General features: G+C 46.6%; 1 protein-coding gene across 1 annotated transcript in view; it reads left to right on the forward strand.

Annotated features, from left to right (window-relative positions):
- Positions 1-25,265, forward strand: part of LOC139747062 (uncharacterized) — a 146,319-nt gene that overhangs the window by 56,057 nt on the left and 64,997 nt on the right. Inside the window, exon 3 of the mRNA XM_071658848.1 lies at positions 5,907-6,912. Within this exon, the coding sequence (XP_071514949.1) occupies positions 6,741-6,912 (172 nt within the window). The 5' untranslated portion in view covers positions 5,907-6,740. The remainder of the gene's footprint in view (positions 1-5,906; positions 6,913-25,265) is intronic.

Consider the following 25,265-nt stretch of genomic DNA (forward strand, 5'->3'; position numbering starts at 1 on the left):
CTGCACGCCTGCTGCCGTAAATCCCCTGGAAACAATCTCCCCTCTGGGATTATTACCTGCTTATCATTACCCAGGTGTTGACATGTGGGATAACTCCATTCAACCTCACCGAACCTGACCTCTGGGATCAATGTGAACTCTCGTCAACCATCATTTTCCATCGTTTTTTTTTCCCTCTGATATATCTGTGTGGGTGAGACATGAGTGCATGTCTTCCTGCATCACTTCTTTCTTTATGTTTACGTTAAAAAAAGTCGCGTCAAAAATGCAATTTACTAATTTCAAGGATCGAGTTTGATAATTCAACTCACCTGGGCAGTGCTGTGAAGCGAGATGTGTTCCAGCTTTCTGCTGACCAGTGTGTGTGTCATGTGATACCACCCAACCAGGGTTGAGGTGGGTCCTTACACAGCAGACCAGTAAACAAAAGCTTCGCTCGTATACGAGAGACCAATAAACACAGAGGTGGGGTCCATAAACAACAGGGAAATAAACAAGAAGGGCGTCTAGAAACGACTAACCAATAAACAACACGCTAATAAACAAGCTAGGGCGTGTTACGCCTCTCTGGTGACGTCATTCAGTCCTCACAAATCAGGTCGTTTCAAACCACTTGACGATGGTTCCATTCTGGTTGTCGTTCATTGGTTCCTGTACAGCCATCATCTCACGAGTCTGCCGTCAGTGGTTCCGTCTCGTTCCTTTCGTTCCACTGGTTCATTCTGAAGTGTTCCATCGTGAGAGTTCTTATCACTTGTTCCATCTCACTAGTTTCATTCCACTGGTTCAGTCTGAACTGTTCCATTCCGCTGGTTCATTCACACAACCTCTCTTCATCTAGGTTGGTCTTGATGGCTCAATCTCGCTGTCTGTTTCCCTGGTTCATCCTCAAGTTCCTCCGTGGTTCTCCCTCACTTGGTTCATTCTCTCTGTCTCTCACACACAATTAACATTTCAGTGCAAACTGCTATCAACCAAGTAATAATAATGATAATGATAATAATGATAGTAATAACAACAATAATGATGATGATAATGATAATAATAATAATAATAATAATAATAATAATAATAATAATAATAATGATAATAATGATAATAATAATAATGAATATAATAGTTTGATTATATTTCGATATGTGTGACCTCCCAACATCTCGCACAGTTGACTCCTCTTACCACAAACAAGACCAGGGTTCGTCTCACTGTGGTGGCGAGATGTGGGACCTCACAGCCATAGCGTCCGATTTTGATCGAGTGTGGAGGTTCTTCTGAAGGATGATGATATTAATGAATCTTTACTTGTTACATTTATTTACCCGTTTATACCACTAGGAGAGAGAGAGAGAGAGAGAGAGAGAGAGAGAGAGAGAGAGAGAGAGAGAGAGAGAGAGAGAGAGAGAGAGAGAGAGAGAGAGAGAGAGAGAGAGAGAGAGAGAATCAGGGTATGTATGAGGGGTTTAGTTTTCCTCTGACTATGTACTACAAATAAGAATAAACGATGACAAACTTCCACTTCTTTATTCGTGTCTGTCTGTCGGTCTGTCTGTCTGAACTCATGATAAAAGCCAATATCATTATCCCTCCTACCATTACCGGTAACTACGTACATGAGTATTTTATGTGACAAAAGTTATTTATCTCTTAAGAATAATTAGTTTGAGGTGTGTCGCTTGGAATTCCCTTTGATCCCAGCAGAGCCTTAAAGGAATGAGCGATATGGAGGAGGAACCCAGGAAGACGAGGTCGGGGCAGGAACCCAGCAAGACAGATTCAGTTAAGGAACTGAGCAACAGAGAGTAAGTTAAGGAACTGAGTAATACGGCGTTAGTTAAGTAACAGCAGTATAGAGCTAACGAAGTAGGTGAGCAATACAGATTCAGTTAAGGAAGAGCAATTCTGAGTTAACGAAGGGATTGAGCAATACAGTTAGTTAAGCAAATGAACAATAGTGTTAGTTAAAGCAGTTAGCAGTACAGAGTTAAGGAAGCAACTGAGATATAATGGTGTGTTTACACAACCCAGGTAGGTGTCCGTGGCAAAGTTATATGATTCAGGTATGTATGTCACATTTAAACGTAACCCGTAAACAGAGACACTCCTTACCGTTATTTTCCTGTTGTACTGTTGTTGTGAGAGCCCAAGCTCTGCCCCTCTAACTGCATTCTGCCTCTGTCTGGCCTAATTAGTGCCCAACAAGAACAGCTAACTACCTAGTAGTAACTAAGTTAATCAGTTTTCAACAAATCTAGAATATTAAGTAATAAGTAAAGTATCGGATAAGGAACCCGCCCATTACTGAAAATTAAGACTAAGTTCTGGTAAAGATGAAATTATCTCAGTGACGACATAAACACTCAGAGGGAAAAAAAATCACGCCAATTAAGACATGAAAGACAAACTCTAAAAATGACTGGTGCGGGCAAGAAGGACGTTACGTCCTGAGCCAATCAGTGACGCTCATTAAGACCCCACCCTCGGGGGGGGGGGGGAGGTCTTTATCAGGTACTATGCAACAACAACAACAACAAAAAAGGCGTCACTAAAATCAGTGATACCACACACTCGCATAACGTTAACTTTTGATGGCATGTGAACGCTATAGCCAACAAACCTTCATCCTGTCTTTTATTCCATGATACACATGTTTGAATATCATCAATTATGGTACACACACACACACACACACACACACATTGATTCTTCACCGTAAGAAAAGAATATCTATCTTATCTACTTAAATCGCCTAAAGTTAAGTCAAAAACTATCTTCCCAGAGATAATTGTAAGGTAGGTCTCACGTAAACCTCTGCTGAAAGTTATACCAGAGTGCTTAAAATACAGTGAACCTGTGGTCTCTCGGCGTCAGGTTAGGCAGTTTAAAACATGGTGAGCCAGCGGCCTCTTAACGTGTCTTCAAAAATGCTGTAATAGCATTTAAACTCCTGCCAACAGCTGAAGGAGCAGTTTTCAGGCCTGCCACCATCTGGTGTATAAATTTCCATCCCTTCCAACTGATAATGTCTCTGTCTCAGGCCTTCCAACAGCTGGTACGGGTGTGTTGTCAGACCTGGCAACAGCTGGGGCATGTGTTGTCAGACCTTGTTAACAGTACTCTTAGGCTTCTAATGCGCTAGTTTCCCATCTATGCCAACATGTGTGCTGTTGGCAGACACAGCAAGCCGGCCTCCCTGCCAACAGCACCAGCTGGTGTCTCGCTTACTATTCTTTTCAAGGAAAAAACTTTAGCAGTTTCTCTACTTTGAATAAGGTAAAAGTTGACATCAATGGGAACTTTATTCCTTCTATTTCCTTCCCTGTGAAAGACTTTTAATCTACTTCCCTTCCCTTCTGTGTCTGGAAACTTCCCAGGGCAGCCGGTCTCAGCTCAGACAGCTGCTCCACCTGCCAGGTGGGCACTGTCACCTCTCAGACGCTTGCCCAAGTGTCTGACGGTCCGGCATCAGGCTCGGGAGGACAGGTAGAGAGGAGCGACATGTTACATCACCTCCAGGTTATCACCACAAGAGTGATCATGTTGGACGAGACGTGTTATCTTGTGTGTGCCTTGCGGCGCGTGTGTGTGTGCAGGAGGCTGCACCCAACACGTTCGTTGATCAAGTTAACTCTCGCCCCACGCACGTACATGCAAATGGGTTTCACATGATCAAATTCCCTTTCAAAAATATATACACGATTTTTTTTCCCCAAAAAGCTTTATAGTAACTCTTACCTCCAGCTCAAGGTGGTCTTACAAATGTTTTTTCAAATAATTCCATCTTGTAACTGTTGATTGTTTACATGTAAGACCATATTTGTAAACACAGGTATACAGTTTGTCCTTAACAGCCATCACAATAAGCCATGTGGCTCATGTCTACACATCTGCCTCCTATGGCTGATCTGTATATACCTGACTTATATGACTATAAAAACCTACATCTGGTACACCTTGCATACCTCTACACCCTCACACTATACATCTACTCCAGGCTATACAGATCAACATGTACTTTACACCATAGCCATACACATAACCGTCTCAAACAACGATGGTACCACTGTTTAGGTGGCTCTAAATGCTCAAAGCACAGTTGGTAACACTGTCTGCCTAATAACACTATTGGTACTTCTTTATCGACGGCGGAATTTTCCCAAATATTTATGGGTGACTTTGTTCCAATAAGCTTTGGTAACACTGCCTGGGCGGCATGATCCGTCAAAGTGTGTATGTGTATGTGTGTGTGTGTGTGTACACATCTATATATGTACACACACACACACACACACACACACACACACACACAGAAACAGTTCAGAAAGTGTGGCAATGATACACAACAGGCAATACAGGAGGATAATCCAGGACGGCAGGGAAAAACTACACAACCGACCCAAAACATGGAATAAAAAGCAGGAGAGAACCGATGAATATTGATGAGAATTAATAAGGCCAGACTCAGCTTGTGTGGGGAGTTATGAGAGGCAATATGCCCAGGCCTGTGAGGGAGACTTGCCATTCCTGCCTTCTCTCGTCTCACGCAATTCCCATTCCCATCTTTTTCGTTCCTGCCATACTCAGGGACGCGAGCCTCATCCACGTCTTTCTCATTCCCTCCGCTGGGAGTACGGACGATTCATACCTTCCTCATTCACGATTCAGCCCTTCCTGTTCTTATGTGCGTCGTTCGTATCTACGTTACATTCTCAATATTCTGTTTCTCAACACCACCCAGTGCCACCCAACATCCTCCACCGCCACCCAACATCCTCCACGCCACCCAACATCCTCCACCGCCACCCAACATCCTCCATCGCCACCCAACAACCCCGTCAGCGATACCCAACATCCACCCCCAAGTGCCCTTCCCCCAGCACTAAATATATTACCTGACCATCTTGAACAAACTCGGTACGGTAACTCTCACAGTCACTCACTAACTCGCCAACTCTCTCTCTAACTCATCCACAAACTCGCCAACTCTCTGTGAGAGCAGCACAGCTAATTAGGATTTTCTTTACACAGCTGAAATAAACAATTTAGCAGAGTGGTGGTGGGTTGATGGAAGTTAGTGGCGGCGGGGCGGGGAGCCGGGTCGCTGTGAGTTCTCCAACCGCTCAACTTGTACACAAAACAAACCAATTTTCAGTGGATCTGGTGCCGGCCTTGTGGGGCGGGGCGGCCATTCCGGCGGGATATGATCTCGACTCCCACGTCAACTAATTAGGAAAACTTTCGGGAGCGAGTGTCTTGAAACCCTCGCCTCTCACACTCTTTACTTGTTTCCTAACCTGCCCCTTGCCCCTGTGTGTGTGTGTGTGTGTGTGTGTGTGTGTGTGTCCCAGCTACCATATTATGTCAATATATAATATCTTCACGCCAACTGACAACATTGGATTCACTGCCACTTTCTGGTGACCTCTGACCTAACTTCTGGTGAATCATTCGACTAAAAATCTTCGACTTTTGACCCAGGCAGTTGTGATGCTGACCCCAGCCACGAGTCCAGCCCAGTACCCAACCCTCAGGCGATTCTTCATGACTGACGACACTCCTATCTTGTACTGACTCCCACTGCTGAGGGAACTATTCTCTCTCTCTCTCTCTCTCTCTCTCTCTCTCTCTCTCTCTCTCTCTCTCTCTCTCTCTCTCTCTCTCTCTCTCTCTCTCTCCAACACTGTATAACAACTTCTAACTACCATAACAATCCACAATCACTGACTTATGATACACCGTTGTTTGGCGAGCTCCTGCCCCTGTGCTCACCTCTCCTCACACAGCAGGATAAGCCGGTGCACAGCCACCCGCTGGTGCCTGCGTCCAGCTATCCTCACACTGCAGGACAGACCCTACAAGACCGCCCACCCACACGTTAGTAACAGTTTCTCTTGTTGTTTCTCCTGCAGGTGCCACAATAGGCCGGTGTCTTGTTCTGTCGCTGGCAGACGACCGCCTACTTTTGCCCCACTGCCGTCGCCACGCCCCTTCCCTGCTCTACTGCTGAAGCCACGCCCACTTCAGCTCTGCTGCCGTCGCCACGCCCCCTTTCTGTTCTGGTAAAGTCAACACGCCCTCCTCCTCTTCCATCTCTTTAGCCCGCCTATCACGCCTGCTGGGCACGCCCCCACCCAACACTAGAGTTTTCAACGAAAACTCCACATCCATCCGTCGGGCCCGTCGCCCGCCCTGCACAGCTCATCACATCCAGAGCCTCCTCCATCCCTGCCCACCAGCACCCTCTACTCCTCCAGGCTCTCCCACACACTAGTCATCAAGGAGCAATACCTCATCCATCTCAACTCCTGCAGGAAAAGATTCCTCATCCATATCAAATCCTGCAAGAGGTAACCCTCATCCATCCCAACTCTTGCAGGAAGTAACCCTCATCCATCTCAACTCTTGCAGGAAGTGACCTCCTCATCCATCCCGCATCCTTCAGTAGCCAACCAGTGCCTTCCCAACTCCTGCAGGACATCACCTTCCACACTGCTGCCGGAGGGTTGGTCTCACCGACTCAAACCCACCGACAACCAGCTTCCTCGCCTCCTTTCTCTGCACGCCTAGCCCCCTCCGCCGCCCCATGCTGCAGTGATGCTAGGGAGTGGCCCAGTGCGGCCCGGGTCGGGCCAACACCTCCTCTGTGGCCACGTCAGACATTGACGTCGTTCTGGTGGCGGTCCTCCCAGCACCCACGTCGCCGCTGACGATCAAGTCACCGTCCGTGGGTCTGTAGTTCGGGGATGGGCGTGCGAGCGTGGGAGGCCGTGTTGCTGGCGCGTGTGGTGCCAGCCAGGAGCAGCAGGGTGGGCGGCGGGGGCGTGTGGGCGTGGGCGGTCGTGGTGCTAGCTTCCGTCGTGTCGGCCGACGCCACGAGGACCAACGTGGTGGCGGAGGTGCCCAGCCTGGACGTGGGTAAGTACCTCACATGTTTACCTCCCCTCTGGACGCCCTACGCTGTCCCCTCGTACGCTACCTCCTGAATACGTGACACATACACTCACACATTCATCCATTTTCCTCCAGAAGCTACGGTGTCTACTCAGCTCAGCTCGTCCTGTAAGTACATCATCAGTAGCTTTGTGTGTGTAACTTAAGTAAGACATACTGAGACTTACGAGAGACTTATCTGTATGTTTCAGCCATGGGCAGGACTTTCCACTACCTACGAAAATCGTCCACCATCACTACAAGACCTGACGACAGAACTACAGAAGAAGGAAGACTTATCTCTCATCTTCACGACACGGAAAATCTCTCAGTCATTGCCTTTACCCAGTAAAGCTGACCTTTGACCTACATTCCCCGAAAGATTCTAATCAAGGCAGTGCGTATTACCCAATAAGTCTGGCCACATCTCATTAAAACCCATTCATAAATTCTTGAGATATTAAGGTTGCACAGTTCCCAGACTTGTGGCAGCCAGCAGGGAACAGCTATATGAAGACACCGCCGACCCCACTCCCTCATGACCTGCTGGTAAAGCCACACAGCCATGATACACCTGCAACTCCATATTTCTCCTTAATTCCTCAGAAATATGGATAGCCATTCCTCACTACTCTTGGCTTTTAGAGCTCAGAATGGATTATTTGGAAAGATAGATGGTCTATAATTACCTTCATTGGTTATATATATAATGTATATATATATATATATATATATATATATATATATATATATATATATATATATATATATATATATATGGATCATATACAGTAAAATGTATAAGTGCAAACGTAATGAAATCAGTGCACATGGCTGCCTACCTCGTAGCAATGAACCGGGTGGAGATTCGCTGGCTGGACCCGACCCACCATCAAAATATAACCACAAAAAGTAACATTAAGGAAACAGATATATACAGACACATATGATGAAAGAAGCCATGAAAAATAAGATAGGACAAATTAATCAGATGAAATCTATTAATAAACATTGTCATAATAACGAAAATACTGTAGTGTGACGAGCTTGTTCGAACCAACGAATTCATGTTCCACTCAGCCAACCAAACTAATCTGTAAACAAAGAGTTCATGGGGTTACCTGAGCACAATGATGGTACGGCTCTTGAGTATCATACCCTGACCTTTGACCTGACCGTTATACGGCAGGTCAAAGGACAGACATTCATACCCAAGGGTCGTCCTGTCGTGCTCGAGGGTCGCTTCGTCTAGTTCAAGCGTCGTACCGTCGTGTCTCAGGTCGTACCTTGTGTTTATGGGTCGTATCTTCGATCTCACAGGTTGTTCTATCGATCTCAATGGTCGTATCGTTTTACCGGTCAAGGGTCGTGCTACCGTGTTCGTGGGTCGTACCATCTTCTCAAGAAGTCAGAACACATCAAAAACAAGGACAACAACTTGCCACCAGTTTACTTGGAACTCCAATAATTGAAGCCATTCCAAATATTGAACAACAGAATTCCGATGACCCTTGAATTAAACAAACTACTCAAATAACTGGGAATATAACGACCTTAAATAAACGAAATACGGATAACATTCGTGACTCACTCACGAACCATACCATTCGTATGACAAGCTCAGATTGCAAGCAATTTTCCCTTCTCTCCCACATACACCAGCGAGGGTTGTGGTGTGTGTGTGTGTGTGTGTGTGTGTGTGTGTGTAATAAGCCTGCCTACCTCAGTAATCACCGGCTGCAACAGGTATAATAGCCTGAGGAAATGAGCCCTGTCAGTCAGCTGAGTCATGCCCTCAATCAGCTGCGCTAAAAGAACTTAAGAAGAAGGTCACACAGCTGACGAGGCTGACGCCATCAGCTGGAATCCCTCCCTCTTGATACCACGTAAAGAAAATCTGAGGAAGATTGATGATGTGTTGGTTGCCGTGTGAATCCCGGTGGTCACGGTGCACACAACCTACAACTGTTGTCTAATTTTAAGTTAACTTCTTCTCCTTTACAAAACTTCTGAGTCAAACTTTTCCTGACTGTGCTGAGCATGACCACAGGAGACTCCCGCAGGTCACAATGAAGTTGAACATTTAAGGAACGAAGAAAAATTGTAAAAAAAAAAAAAGAGAATTGTCTAAAACTGAAGACAACAGGAAGATCCATTCATAGGATCATGTTCAGCAGAGCTCGTGGAGAGGCACCCCATTATTAAGTCCAGCTCCCGGCCAACCTTGGCTGCACCCGCCCACGGCTTCTGATGAACACAGCTCCTGCAAACTGATGTCTTCAACTGTCCTCCACTGACTTACATACGTCGAAGCTTCATGTCTTCACTGACACCCTACGACCTGCCTTGTTTATCTATCTTACAACCCACGACCTGCCTTGTTTATCTAACACCCAGTGACCGTACCTGCTAGCCTATCTACCACCCCATGGCCTGCCCTGCCCAGTTATGAGGCGCGGGGTTACGTCGTCTGCAGGTCTTCAGTGGAGGATCCAGTGGTGCAGCTGTAGCTGTCCTCATCAACAGTAGTTAGTTCGAGCACTAATAGCCTCATTACCATTACCGCCGGGTCATTACACCTGCTTCCACTGCCTACCACACCATTGTCATCAATTTCGCCCAAACTTATACAGCCGCATGGTCTCTGGGCAGCTACTGAGGAGATGCTGTAGGAAATTGCAGCTGGGTCACCTCAGGTCAAAGGTTAAGGGAAGCTATATGTCGTCTCAGGTCAAAGGTTAACAGAATGAAAGTAATTTTGCCATGAACACCTAACTATGTGAAGTCATGCATGTTTAACTACTGCTCAACCAAAACAAGCCAACTGTAAATGCATTTACAAAACAAACCGTGAATACCACGACTGATGGGAATCAAGTCTCCCAAGAAATTAGTTTAATGGATCCATCATTTACTGAGACAACGTGTGTGGGAGGGAGAAAACATGGCCCTGAGAGATACACTGATATTTAGGAAATTTGGCAAAAGTTGATTTCGTCAGATATCTAATCTAATTCCCCGGGTGGGAGAGGCTGGCTGGGGTCTAATTAAATACACGTATATTGGAAGATTTAGTTATATCTAGAAAATCATGATACACGAGTAACGTGACCTACAACATGTGACCTTCACTCCCTGCAACTTCTCTGCTGCGTTTTGAAGTTTGTTTGTTGACTGTGACTGATAGTGGTGGTAACGGTGGGGTATCCACTGTGGTTGGGATATACGGGATAATGGGGGACGTTTGGCACAGTTTTGGGATATGTGAACTGTTTATGATATCTGGGATAGCTTACGTTATCTTTGGATAATTCTGACACTAATCGGGATTCTAAATCCAATCCCGCCTCTTTAACTGTTACTTGCAATCACTCAAATATTTCTAACTGAAAAAATCCTCATCATCTGGGACGGTATGGATGAACGTGAAAACCAAACTACTGTCTCTTCTTTAAAACTGGTATCTTTAGGTCGAAGTACCTGACGTCAGGGTCGGTCAAGACTGTCGGGTTCCACAACTCGCTGAAGGAACTGATGGAATTGTGAGCCACTCCTGCCGAACTGTGTGTGTGTGTGTGTGTGTGTGTGTGTGTGTGTGTGTGTCCCTCAGAACTTGGTGTCTGGCATCACAGGGCATCTCCCATACCCGGGACAAGGGCGGCACACGCAATGTCTGCCACACTGGCTGGGCATCGACCGCTTCACGACCGGCAGACATGAGGTCAAACAAAGGATACAAATCCCGGGTGTTACGGGACGAAGCGGTCTGGTGGGGAGCTTGGGGAGGAGGTTGGGGAGAGGGATGAGAAGACTGGAAGGGTGGGGGATGGTGAGAGGGAAGGATGAAGGTAAGACTAAGGAGAAGGGAGACTGATGGAAAGAGTGAAGGGGAGACATATGGTGAGGCTGAGAAGAGGGGAGAGTGTTAGAAAGAATGGGGAGATAAAGGGCGAAGGAAACTCTGGGGAGAGAGGAGACTGATGGAAGGACAGAAGAGATGGAGAGTGATGCCAAGACTGGGGAGAGGGGAGAGTGATGCAGAGACTGGGGAGAGGGGAGCATGATGGAACGACTGGAGTGGGAGGGGCGAGGGGAGACGAGTGAGTGGGAGTGAAAGTGGTGAGTGGCTGAAGACACTCCAGAGAGAGAGAGAGAGAGAGAGAGAGAGAGAGAGAGAGAGAGAGAGAGAGAGAGAGAGAGAACCGTCCTCTGAGTCCATAATGTGTGTAATCATCTTTCATCAAAGGCCCCCCAACACACACACACACACACACACACACACACACACACACACACACACACACACTCTGAAGTCCTACTGCACACTCTAGCAACGTGGGTAAGTGGGGGATGGGTGGCTGCATCGTGGCCTTGAACAATATCTACTTCCTCTCCCTCACTTGTGTTCATCGTGATCGAGGGCTACTGTATTCAAGACTAAAATACAACAAAAGATTGTAGTAGTTATGTATGACCCATCATATACTGTAGGACGTGTAATACAAGAGCTGCCTATCTTATTCAAGATGCTGATGCATAATTCTGTGTTGCAAGAGAATGTGAGAGCCGAATGTATAATGAAAACGGGATGTATTATACAATGGCATTTGTAGGATTCATTATACATCACCAGTTGTATTGATGCTCAGACGCTGCATGATGGAAAGACCTCCCGGCCTGGCCCATGACCAAGTCGTTATGACGACGACAAAGACGACCAAGAGCCGAGGTCTTCATGTCGTAAGTCGTGACCTCTGAAGCACGAGAGAACGACCCTGAGGTATGATGACGTGGTGAGTTAGGTCAAAGGTCAGACCATCATACGTTATACCGGCGTGCCTAAGGGTCGTCAGGTCTGCTCAAAAGGGTCGTTCCGTCGCGTTCAAGAGTCGTACCGTTGAGCTCAAGGGTCGTACCATCGTGCTCAATGGTCGTACCGTCGTGTTCAAGGGTCGTATCGTTGTGTGCAAGGGTCGTACCGTAGTGTTCAAGGGTCGTGCCGTTGTGCTCAAGAGGCCAAACTATCAAAGCTCACAAAATACCCCAGTTAAACAAATATGGCGACCAGAAGCACAAGACTCTCTCTCTCTCTCTCTCTCTCTCTCTCTCTCTCTCTCTCTCTCTCTCTGGCCTTAAGACTGATGGAAAGTCAAAGCATCAAAAGATAATTAATCACATCAGTAGACTACTGGCAAGTGACGGTTGGCAGCCGTGCCGCTGATTGGATGATTATATACGTCTAATATGTAAGAGAGAAACTAATTGGTTGATGGATTAATCGCTCTATATATAAGTCTGGCGCTGATTGGTTGATTATACACCTCTTACATGAGAGGCAGAAACTAATTGGTTTATGAGTCATTTGGTACTTTATCATAAGCTCGCCTCTGATAGGTCGATGGGGTTACTGGTTACGTATAAGCCCAGCGTTGATTGGAGAGTAACCCATTCCCTTTAATCCCGGTGTCTCTTACCTTCAGGAAACTGGCCGTAGGCCTACAACTGATAAAGCCACGGGAGTTACAGATAAGATTACGGCTATCACCAGGTGGTGCACCAGGTCTGCCCTGATAACAGCCTGTGTCCTGACCTACCATAACGAGGGTACATGACCCCTACCATCCTCCCTGGCTGGGGCTGCGCACCATAGGTCCTCGGGGGTCCTATGGGTCCTGGGGGCGTGTCCTTGTTCTGGGGTCGTGTTCTGCGGATCCTGGAGACTACCCGTGCGGCAGCCTCCATCCCCAGGCAGTAAAGATGAACCCAAGATAAGCCTCAGCCCTGACACTCTTATCTTATCTCAGCTGCCGGGAAGCAGAAGCCGTTTCTCAGGAACATCTTTCCTGGGGATCTTTAATCTTGGCGGCAGCCAATCAGGGACCTAACAGGTGTCGTAACTGTCAGCACCCAATCAGGAGGCAGCTGACAACTAAAATACGGTAATAACCAATCAGAAAACAGCTAAGGAGGCATTTCAAAGCTGATAGATAAGATAATAACTAATCAGAACATGGCTAACAGATTCGTTACGACCAATCATAGTTCTACAACGAGAGGCTACGTTATCTGGCACAGTGAATGTAAAACCTCGGGCCGACATGCAGTTTACACTCTCCCAAATGTTTCGAAAAGACAAACAAACTTTATCTTATATGAAAAAAACAATCAGTGAATTTTGAGAGAAAGTTTGGAGTGAGAGGGACGGTGTGTGTGAACTGTGAGAGCGTGGGAGAAGAGGCGTCTCTCTCTCTCTCCCTCTGATTTCATCATGGGCCATGTTGGCGAACGATCATTGTCCCACTACTGAGTCGCGTCGCTAAATGATGGTTGGCCCGCGGTGCCTACAGCCCGGGGAAAGTAATCAGCGTCCAGCATACAGATGGTTCTCATTTGCTGTGAACGGCGTACCGGTGAACCATAATTCTACCCCCCCCCATCCCCGCCTCCCTCTCCTGACTAAATGTGTGGTGTTAAGTCAGTTGTGGTGGTGTAGGTGTGATGGTGGAGGGGGTATAGGAGCTCACTCTAGAAGAGGCTGGTTAATCAAACGTCTTTCTTGGTATAGAAGACGGGTTCTCCGTACTCACCTACCACAGAAAACGGGTTCCCGTATTTTCCTGCTAGAGAAAACAAGTTGTCGTACTTCGCTGGCAAAGAAAACGGTTTTCCTGTTCACCATGCGTATATATTACTCTCAGTAGTATTAGCTAACCACTGACTACTGATCACAGAGACCGAATCCACACGATGCAATATACAAGAAATACACGACCTACGTACAATATTCTGTTCTATACAATGATAATGAAACCCTTGAAAGCAAGTTAGCGTCTGCCTGACACTCCACTCAGGATCTTGTTTTCACACAGATAAGTCGTCCGTGTGTCAGTGTGAGGGGAAGCGTGTGACCTGAAACTATTTACCTGGACCTGTTATGTGGGCACGTGTTATGGGAAGAGGAGAGAGAGAAAGAAGGAAGAGAATTCCACACTATCACTGTTCAGGGAAGGACGGTATCATAACGACCAATCCTCGACTGGTTGGTCTCCATCTAGAAATTATGGGAAGCGGCTGCCAGGCGCGTGCCACGGGTACAGACCTTTGTGGCAGAGACATACGAAGACAGTTCGTGAGAACACTGGCCGATATAATACCGGTAAAACAGGGAGGAGGCAACAACATCACAGCGGATGGAAAGAGATGGTTGAAAACTGGCTACGACAACCGTGAGAGTAGAACCATCCAGGAGATGCAAGATGTATTCTACATCGGGGTGTATGAAACCTCCGGAGACACGTAGTGGCTCTAACACCAGCAAGTACTCATGGCGCATGTACAACACTGCCAGATTCTCTGAGGCAGATTTTCTTCTCTTCTTCATATCTGGTTTCCGGGACACAGTGCGGTCATGCTCAACACGTCATTAATGTATCAAACACATCAGTTCATGTCCACGTACCACGTCTCCCCACGTAGCCCATCAGTCAGCTCCCTCCCTGCCACGTAGCGAGTCAACCCTGGCAACCGTTACCAAACATCACTCCTCGCTGTCCGGTCTTCATAGTTTATTTATACAGCGGCTCTCTCTCTACCTCCCTCCCCCCCCTCCACTGCAATAATGAATTAATCCGGCAGCACTTTATCAACATCAGGGACATCAAAGGAACTCACACAACTTCTCTTACATGGGAAAACACTTGGCGATCATACACGGAGTAGAAGCAGAAGTGGTGCCGTATTGATGATCATGTACAAAGGAATCACCTCTTGTATATATATACATACATATATATATATATATATATATATATATATATATATATATATATATATATATATATATATATATATATATATATTGAAGAATTGTATCTCTACCTACAGAAAATAAGTCTGACGTGAGAAAAAATGAGAGAGAGAGAGAGAGAGAGAGAGAGAGAGAGAGAGAGAGAGAGAGAGAGAGAGAGAGAGAGAGAGAGAGAGAGAGAGAGAGGTACCAGCAAAACGATAAATGGTCAATCTCCCGCAGTTATTCTGGATGCAAGATGGTAATCATTTCTCTCTCTCTCTCGCTGGATGGAAGCGTCTCATTCAGCTTTTTCCCCTCGTGCAGGAACCGTTTATGTCATTTACTTCGTTGTAAATTTCGCTGAATTCTCCAGCCAGCAAGCGAGGCTATCCTGACAAGCTCTGACTTTTGTGGAACAGAGAGATAAAGAATGGAAAAACCCATGACTTAAAATGTTCACATTCAGCCAACAAAACCCCCTCACCATCCGCTCTACAAGACAAACTTTTACTCGGAATTTACTCACATTTTTCTGTCTATCTCGGCTTTCCCATAATCCTCTTAACTGCGATAGATATTTGAGAGTCCGGCACCGTGAGGATTAGCACCCCACAGAGCCCCCCCCCCCCCCTTTACTGTACCTGTGGCCACAGACAGCTACATGCGCGCGCGCGCTCTCGTGTGTGTGTGTGTGTGTGTGTGTGTGTATGTGTGCATCTGTGATTCACGTGACGGCCTGATTTAATCTGGTCGTCCTCCGGGACCGGACGAGACGGTTCCAATCTGCTTGCCTGCCCGACACCCGGCCGTCCACACGAGCAGGAGGGACGCGCTGGCCTGCACCCTCCGTGTTCAGTCTCCAGTTCCCTCGCTAATACGATCGGATTTACCCGTTTTTACTCTCCCGATAACTGATTGCTTGGTAGCCGAGAGAGAGAGAGAGAGAGAGAGAGAGAGAGAGAGAGAGAGAGAGAGAGAGAGAGAGAGAGAGAGAGAGAGCTAGACGACCACGACTATGGCCTTCCTTGACCACACTGCTCACAGAACACAATGGCCAGACCAAACACGTCTGGGGGTAACCACACGGCATCCGACCGACCCTTTAAACACGACGGTACAACCCTAGAGCACGACGGTACGACCCTAGAGCACGACGGTACAACCCTAGAGCACGACGGTACGACCCTAGAGCACGACGATACGACCCTAAAGCACGACGATACGACCCTAGAGCACGAGGGTACGATCCTTGGGCACGAATGAATACGACGGTAACATTCCATTATCATGTACAACGGTAAGACCTTCGTGTGACGACCTGGACACCGAGCTGACCCTCACCAAACCATCCTGGTGTTACCAGGTGGTGGTGACTATAAGCGGCCACCATTACCTGACCATTTAGTGGAGTCTTTGTGATTTAGTATTTATGAAAAATGATTGTGAAGGGTCGAAATTGGGGTGTATGAAAAGGATCAAGTGAATTTTGCCTCAATCATATTTTGAAAGGGTTGGACGGTCTATGGATTACAGATATCAATGTGGATATTAAAGCTGGCTTTGATACAGTGAGATAACTCGTATAAAACTACAGTTTGTGGTTATGTACATACGGTTTGTGATTCATATTCACCAGTGTGTCTGTGTATGACCGGGAAAACCTCAAGTGTATATATACAAACAAACAATTGTATTATGAAGTTCAACAGATGGGAACCCGCTACTGAACTCCCTCCCACAGCAAGAGAAATAAGAATGATTATATCATAAATCATTAATAAGATGTAAGTACGAAGAAAATTAAAATACACACGCACACCTTCCATATATAAAAGCTAGACATAAAATTAGGTAGGAAAAGAGTATTGGCTACTGATGCTTCCTGGACCGTATACGTCATGATCATAATGGAGAGAGAGAGAGAGAGAGAGAGAGAGAGAGAGAGAGAGAGAGAGAGAGAGAGAGAGAGAGAGAGAGAGAGAGAGAGAGAAATTTTTTTCTTCCCAAGACGATTACCTCTAGAACCTGCAATGAAATTCTAATGTCCACTGGCGTTTTTCCCCCAGTATACTCTGGTATCTGTCTCTACCACACAGAAATGGGCTTCGATCACCACCACTTCAAAGCCATTCTAAGTCTGCCACATGCCGACATCGTAGTCCTCAGAATTCAAGTAGCAAGTTTGGGAAACTTTATATTTCAGTTCCTGAAGGAAATATTGCAAACACCAAAGGCCAAAAATTACATTATCATAAAACTGAAATTCCTCGAAAAAATGGAAACAGAACCTAAATTCTTTTTTCTTATTAGGTCAAAGGAAGTGTATAACAATTTTTCTCATATAACTTTTTTGTCCCAATCGTTTTAAAAATACATTTTATTTACATAGATACACGAGAGATGTGGGTTACGAAGGTGGAAGCCAGAGATGTACTGAAGAATTATTTATCATTCATTTGATTCTCAATGTTTCTATCAAAATCTAAGACGATAACGGAACGACCCTACGAAGGGCCGACGGTACGACCTTAAGGCACGATCCGTTACGACAGACGGCGTGACGCAGTTGCTACCAGGTGTCGTAACATCCATACGAGAGGAAAAATCCATACAATTTTGTTTTGCTCTACGGCATTACTTTTGACATCCAGAAAGCTTGTGATAAACGTAACTTCTGTATTATATGTATATATATATATATATATATATATATATATATATATATATATATATATATATATATATATATGAAATGTGTTAATACCATGCTGGAACACTGACATCATCAATCCTACCAGCCCGGCTAATGGATCGGAGGGAAGGTGCATGTGTGTGTGTGTGTGTGTGTGTGTGTAGGGCAAGCACACCACACCACAGGCACGTGACCGATGTGTTACAAGGGAATATCATGTTGCGCGTTACTAGGGGGGGGGGGGGGGGGAATATCATGTCACGTCTGACCTGTGAGCATTGATCATGGCGGCCATACGTACATGACAGGGACGACGTGGTCCAGTGTGGGCTGACCAGGAGGACGAGGAGGACGTGTTCTAGAAGAGAACTACAGGGACGAGTGGAGAGGCTGACCCAAGCATGACTACCACAGCAGGAAGATGGCGTCCATCACGCGAGATGATACCCATTATCAACTCTCATGTTGGCTCTACAGTAAGACACGCAGCCGCCCACACCAGCTGCCAGCATACAGCAATACTGGCCCACTCTGCTGGTGAGGGACCGTCTGCTGCCATGCTGGTCTTGCTGGCTGAGGTTAACAACCCACCTCAAGCTGGTTCTCGACTGCTCACTGACTCAGCAGACGCCCCTGATCCTACAGGGATGTCCGCCTTGTACCGTGGAGGATCCCTAGTATCCTGAAGGACTGGGATGTGTCTGGGTTAGCTCTCCTGCTCCTCAGAAGGATCCCTCGGGTAGTGCCGCGTTCGTCCTTCTGGCAGATATCACTACCCCTTCCTTCATCAGTTCTTCAACTCAGCGAAGAAAATGGTTCCTCCAGTGTGTGTGTGTACCTGTGTATGTACACTTAAGTCTAATGTTTCAGTAGTTGTAAAGTATGTCTTATAACCTCAGCTTCAACTCTTAAGTTAGCAAATGTTAATATCGAGGAAAATACGAAGGATTCTATCAACAACACTGTTTTTTTTTCTCTCTTCTTTTCAATCGCATTTGTTCAAACGTGAGCGATGGACTGAAACACTGGCCGTTGTTCAAGTGTTCGCTACAACTCGTGTGTTTCCCCTGTGAGGTCAGAGGCCGTGGATCAGGACGTGTCCTTCACAAGGAGGGACACATCACCTCACGTCTCCAGGTCACACATGGGACATCATCACACGAGGCATTCGTCCAGGTCGCCCAACATGGGATCCTCGTCCCCAAAACCAAGTTTTCACGGCCTCCAAGGTGCACGACATTAACAACAGAACAATGAAATAAGCATCGCGACCGAGCTATCATGACGAGGAAGAACACTTTACAATAGAAGGAGTTACATAAAATTTACAGAAACGAAAAAAAAAAAAACCCTGATTATAGAAACATGGAATTTTAAGAAAAGTTTTTATCTAAACAATTCTGGTGGCGCGAGCGACCGTGTATGTACAACAAACGTGGCTCTCGCCAGTCCTGCATGTTGTGTTTCCCTGCAGGGTGGAGGAGGAGGATCAAGGGGTGCTCATAAAAACAGCCAACCTCCACCTCCACCCCACCTCCCACTTACGGCTGGGCCAGATTTACAGGCGACCCCTCGCCCACCGACGGATAATCTTACAAGCTTTAGCGGTAAGGATGTGAGAAAGGCCAACGACCACAGCACAAGCTGTGGGGCGTGGTGTCTGCTGTGTCAACCTTGCCCAGGAACACCGCACGCTGCGGGTGTGTGTGTGTGTGTGTATGTGTGTGTGTGTGTGTGTGTGTGTGTGTGTGTGTATCATTCATATATCTATAAGAAAAGCTCTCTGACCTGTGGTGGACGAGGTGGGCGCCATGCAAGACTGGCTTCTCAACCTGGATGATTTCAACCCAGCCTTATCAGGTGTTCGGGTCCAGCACGGCGACACACACACACACACACACACACACACACACACACACACACACCACGACCGAAACTTCCTCTCTTGAGATGCGAGTCCAAGCGGCACACAGCTGCGTGACCCGTGACCCTTGACCTAAGCAGACAAAGCAGGTGGGGAGCAAGCGAGCCTTGGGCACCTCCTGACCCCATGTCACGAGGTGCTGACCTCTACTAGGCCACACCCGAGGCAGTTTAGTCCATCCCAGGCTACAGAGGTCAAGGGTCACCTAACTGGATAAGTATGATGGTCAAAGGTCAACTGAGTAGTGTTTAACGGCACCAGAATACAATAGAGACAGAGGTCAAGCAAATCAATTAATTATAACTAAGTTTATTGGGTGTATTATTACTCTTACTGACTTCTATAGATCATGTGATAAATCTAATTACGGATGAGTAGAACAATCGATGTATGAGTAGTACGGTAGTTATGGCACTATCTGTACACCCAGAACAACTTCGTTCCCCCATAAACCGTCTTTTCTTCAACCAGTAAGTGACGCACCCCCATGCTATAAACCAGCCTTTCTTGAGTTCCAGAACTACTATATCCCGCTATATAAAATGCCTCATGTTAAACCCGAGAACCACAACCTCTCATGTTATAAACCGCTCCCTCTTACACCCCGGATCTACCGCACCCTATGCTATAAACCACCACTTGCTAATCACAAAACGTACTCTCTCCAAGACTCTAAACCACTCCTTGTTAAACCTAGACAACAACATGCCATGTTATAAAATGCTTATTGTTAAACCCCGGAATTACTTTGTATGGTGCCATAAACCGCCCCTTGTTAAACCCCCTCAACTACCACGTCCCGAGCTAAAAACAGCCCTTGTTAAAAGTGACGTCACGCTGGTTGTTAAAAGGTCTTAACCCACTGTGTGAGGAGCCGTGAAAATGACACTTATTGAGGCGATAACTGCTGCTCTCCGCTTGGTCATGGTAAACCACTGTGCTGCAGCCTGGGTATACCTCAGTGTGTGTGTGTGTGGGATCGTGTCTGACTGTATCACCAGCAGTGTTGGAGCCACAGTGTAGGCAACACAACAACAACACCTGCCAGCAATACAGCATGACCAGCAGCAACACAGGAGTGGATGGTTACCAGCAACACTGTGATAGGTCGCTGGTACAAAGCAACACAAAAGTATGTGTGATAAATCTTTCTTTTTTCTAAGCCAAGCAGGAGAGACACCATCGCCAAAACCGTGTTTACACTGAAGAACTAAACACACGCGCCGGCCATGGTTCACCAACGCCATCTGGACGCTTCCCTTGTACTAACCCCCCCCCCCCCCCCATGGTTCATTGCAGGGGGGGGGTAGGGTGGGAGGGGTAAGGCGGCGGTCTCTGCAACACATAAACAATGCCACAACAGTTCGTTGGAAATTCAAAATGGCGTCGGTAAAAGCAACACAGTGTAAAACAGCCGGTCGGGTGGAACACCGCGCCACTTAGGCTGAAAGGAGCACCGAACTGTTTGAAAAAAGTAAACTACCTTAGATAAACAGATCCTTTAACCGGCGTCTTATAATATCCGTCACTGCTTAGATCTCCACATGCCGGATAACAGATTATTTCCTGTATATAACTCGTATATGACACGCTTACAAACCCACAAAGACGATGGTCATGCCACATGCACTACCAGCAACATGTTCTCATGAATTAGAAACTTAACCTGGGGAATCTCTGAGATACGTGGTCAGCAACATACAACATACGGTACCCAGTCAGGCCAACAACATACAACATCGTTATAACAACGTACACATGACCTGTGAAACTTAACAAATTTACATACATAAAAATGTGATGTAATATACAGATATGTCAGGCATATATATATCTATATATATATATATATATATATATATATATATATATATATATATATATATATATATATATATATATATATATATATATCATAAACGGAAAACAGATCGCTGGCTAGAACCTACCGATTCCAAACCCGTCTTGAATCCACGAACGGCAGCTTCATTTACGTGAGCAATTCCAACGGAGGAGAAAAACGTGGTCATATTTAAGGCGTTGCGTGTGTTGTCAACAGTCATGACTGAGCCAGTGTTGTAATTACAGCTCTCCTGATGTTGCCAGCAACCTGCCTCCCAAGGCAACTCTCATCACACAAGCAATTTACTCGTAACATATCATTTCTACAGGGCAATACATCCATGATGAGGCATGAATGTATAATGATGCAAAATGAATAATATTCATAGTGGGAAAGAGTCCCACGGTCAGTGTGGTGCCCCTGAGTTGCTCGCTGTGTGGGTGTGATATTTGGAGGAGTCATGTGAATGGCTCGTGCACTGACGTGTGTGGGAGGTCACCTTGCTCAGTGTGTTACAATAACACCAATATTTCTCCCGGTCTCTCTGTGTCTGTGTGAGGTAAAACCTGAACCTTTGTCTTCTTCCCTGGAGATGATGGAGCGCCTGGCCAGCAGCAGGGGGTCTGGACTCCACCACCCAGCCTTCCAAAACCTTTACGACGATCGTTACAATACTGTACAATATTCCTGCTTGGCCACAGCCACAACCCTGGCCCCCACCCCACAACATAACCCCGGCCTCCTACCCCACAACACAACCCCGGCCCCCATCCTACCTAAGAAATATAATTACTTTTTGAAAGCAATTCAATAATGAAAGGAAAGCTACAAGACTATAGCTTCCTAGCCGAAGAAGCCACAAAGAAACGCCATTCGTCCCAAGAATATGATTTCTGGTTTCACCTTCAGACATTCAGAGTCATCAGTCTTGTATGGCTGATGTTATCGTCACCAGCAGATTAGAGACGTCCTCAGTGACACGTAAACCGCATCTAGGTCTCCCAGATGAAGACTAACTACCCACTGGAGCGACGTCATCCCAGGCAAGGTTCCTCCTTCCCCACGATCGTGCACTCACAACCTACGCTCGGGTGTGTCCATCACAGAGATCTCAAGTTTGCTCATTAAAATGTTAGGTAAGAGCTACGAAAACTTTCGCTTCTCTACCAAGACGTATGATGTGAGGACCACCTGACCATTATGATGTGAGGACCACCTGACCATTATGATGTGAGGACCACCTGACCATTATGATGTGAGGACCACCTGACCATTATGTGAAGCAATGGCTGACGGGATAACACTCAGAACCATTACATGATCCTGGGACTCCTGGTCAACATAGTAGCTTTGGAGTTTGTATGTTGTAATGGTGTTCTCCTTCATCTTCACTACCCCTCTCTACTTATTTCCTCATTTCCATTGCAGAGAACAAAAATAATCAGACAACAGATCATGGGGGTCACGTTACCTGAGGTCACACTGACTCAAGGGGTCACCGGCTAAATCCTTGGCTGAGGTTCATATTGGCTTCACGTGACTCCGCCTCCAACACCAGCAAACCTCACGTGACACAACCTCCAAGATTACCTAACCTTCACTTGAGTCAGCCTCCAGCTATCTTATCATTAACACGGCGTCATCTTCATATAGCCTGTGTGTGTGTGTGTGTGTGTGTGTGTGTGTGTGTGTGTGTGTGTGTGTGTGTGTTTCCTACTCTGAGATATACAAAAATTTCCCAGTAGTGAAGCAGATGTTGCCAGACCTCATAAACTGCCCGACCTTACCCTGCCACCCAGGTCACGCGCGCTGTCCATGTAAGACCCTTGTGTACACAGGAAACACAACGCTAGCACACGTGTTTCTACTAAATCAACTTGATATGTAATTACAAGTAATCAAAAATATATGAATACAGACTTAGTCATTCCGTCAGCGAGGAGACATCTTGCATGAGCCTGAAGGAATGCCAGAGTAGTGCAAACACCGCGCTGCGAGGGAGGGAGGGAGGGAGGGAGCATGCCAACGGTGACAGGGAATTTATAATGAGGAAAACAAGAGCGTCAGTCCTGGGAAAATGTCGGCCTTCATCATACGCCAATGTAAAATTTCTGGAGCAGATAATGACCCAGTTGTGTGACGCAGGACGGGAGGCTACGAGGGCGGAGGACAGATTGTGGACAGAGGCCGAGGCCAAAAGTGAAATCAAGGGACAAAGGGAGGCGAACGAGGGAGGATGGACTCCAGACGTGTGGACTGGACACTCCTGTGTCTGGAGGGGACACTGCCGGGAAAACGTCCTCGGACATGCCCGGAGTGTGGGTGGGTCCGCGCCTAGTGACCGCCTGTGTCCCCTGCCGGTCGAGACAGAGGCCCCGGGACAGCCATGCTGGAAGGGTTAACGGGTGCCGGTAGTTACGTATATAGACAGATATTAGATAGACAGATAAATAAACACATACAGAGAGATGTGTTCTCATTATTGAACGTTATCATGAAAGGAAACGTTAGGAACTTACAACATTGTGCAAACGTTTGACGTTGCTAGTCCCACGTGAGAGGCCGCCCCGACCGTGTCTGCCACAACACCACAACACCACGGCTGCCAGGCAGTGTGATAAACACCCGTAAATGTTATATAAGAGTAAGACTACGGGGTTCACCTGAAACCATCAGCAGGCTGTTTAAAACTTTACCAGTTTACATTAAGTTCTGTAATCTAAGACATCCAAACTGTGCACCAGAATTTCAAGTAGTGAACAGCACCGCGTTCCTTAGCAACAATGAAGGCATCGTCCTTCCTCTGGCAACTCCAGAGGTAGACAACACACAACCTACAACAATGCTAAAAAAATAAAAGAACCTGATACTGATATATACATATATACCCAGGACCATACACCTGTACTCCATAGCTGCACACTTGCTACACCACACGTGCCAAATTATCACTTCACCCGCTTATGACGCTGGCATGGAAACCTGCTTCACAACGAACGTACCGAACATACACTGAAACACAGACACAGACCCACACACATACCACTGTCTACACAACCCTCACCCCAGAGGGAAAGAATAACACGTAAATGACCATTAAATGTCACGGGGATTTCGTATGAAGTATTTCCCCGGGTGGGGCGTTGCTCGCTACCAGACGTAAACCTTCGCTTACGACAACATAATTACGGTAGTGAGGCCTGAACTGTCTGCAATTATATACTGTTTCACCTGTTTTAAAGCATCTTCTCTCCCGCGCCCACGCTGTTCCGGAGAGCGGAGGGGGCGGGGGAATGACCCTCCGAAATCACTATCATTACGAAAACAAGGTAAAGATAATTATATAAGAGGCGAGGGGCAGCGGGAGTGTGTAATGAGACTAAAGGTGAAGTGAGAGGCGCGGCCAACACGAAGCTGTGGGGACATGAGGGTCTTGTAGCCCAGGCACAGACGCCCTGGAGCAACAGTAGTAGTAATAGTAGTAGTGGTAGTATCAGTAGTAGGGCTAGTAGTAGTGGCTGTAGTAGCAGACAACAGCGGGAGGGTCCTCGTGAGAAGGGAGAGAGAGGTTAAGTTTTCCGGCTGATTAGGTCACCCAGTCGGCCGCCGGCAAGTGTGCAGGGGTCACCACCCGAACAGCTGGATGGCCATGGCTGTGGTCCCCCTGCCGTAGCCACACCGGCGGCCTCTCACACCACACGCTCACGAACTGAGCCTCTCTCCTATCACCACTCACAACACTCGGGCCATGATGAGGCAATACAAGCCAATGAATAGCTATGCTTAATGAGGCATGATCAGTTAGAACGTGGTGTTGAGTTACCATTGAACAGAGCACCAAAGCTGAGCCTAGTCGCTGTTCATATAACATGGAGAGAAACACTACAGTCCCTTCCCGTCTGGAGTTCCAGCCACTTCAAGATATCAAGTCACGATCGTGATGAAACATTAAGATAAACTGCGTCAAAAGTGAGGGGAAAATCTCGGTAACCAGTCTGTCTTCGTCGACTGCCAACAAAGGATGGAGTCAGGCAATTACAATCCCTTCATCGTCCTTCACAAATATAATCATATCATGTCATCCGAGATC

This window comes from Panulirus ornatus, chromosome 67, assembly GCF_036320965.1.
Source record: "Panulirus ornatus isolate Po-2019 chromosome 67, ASM3632096v1, whole genome shotgun sequence".
NCBI classification, from domain to species: Eukaryota; Metazoa; Arthropoda; class Malacostraca; order Decapoda; family Palinuridae; genus Panulirus; species Panulirus ornatus.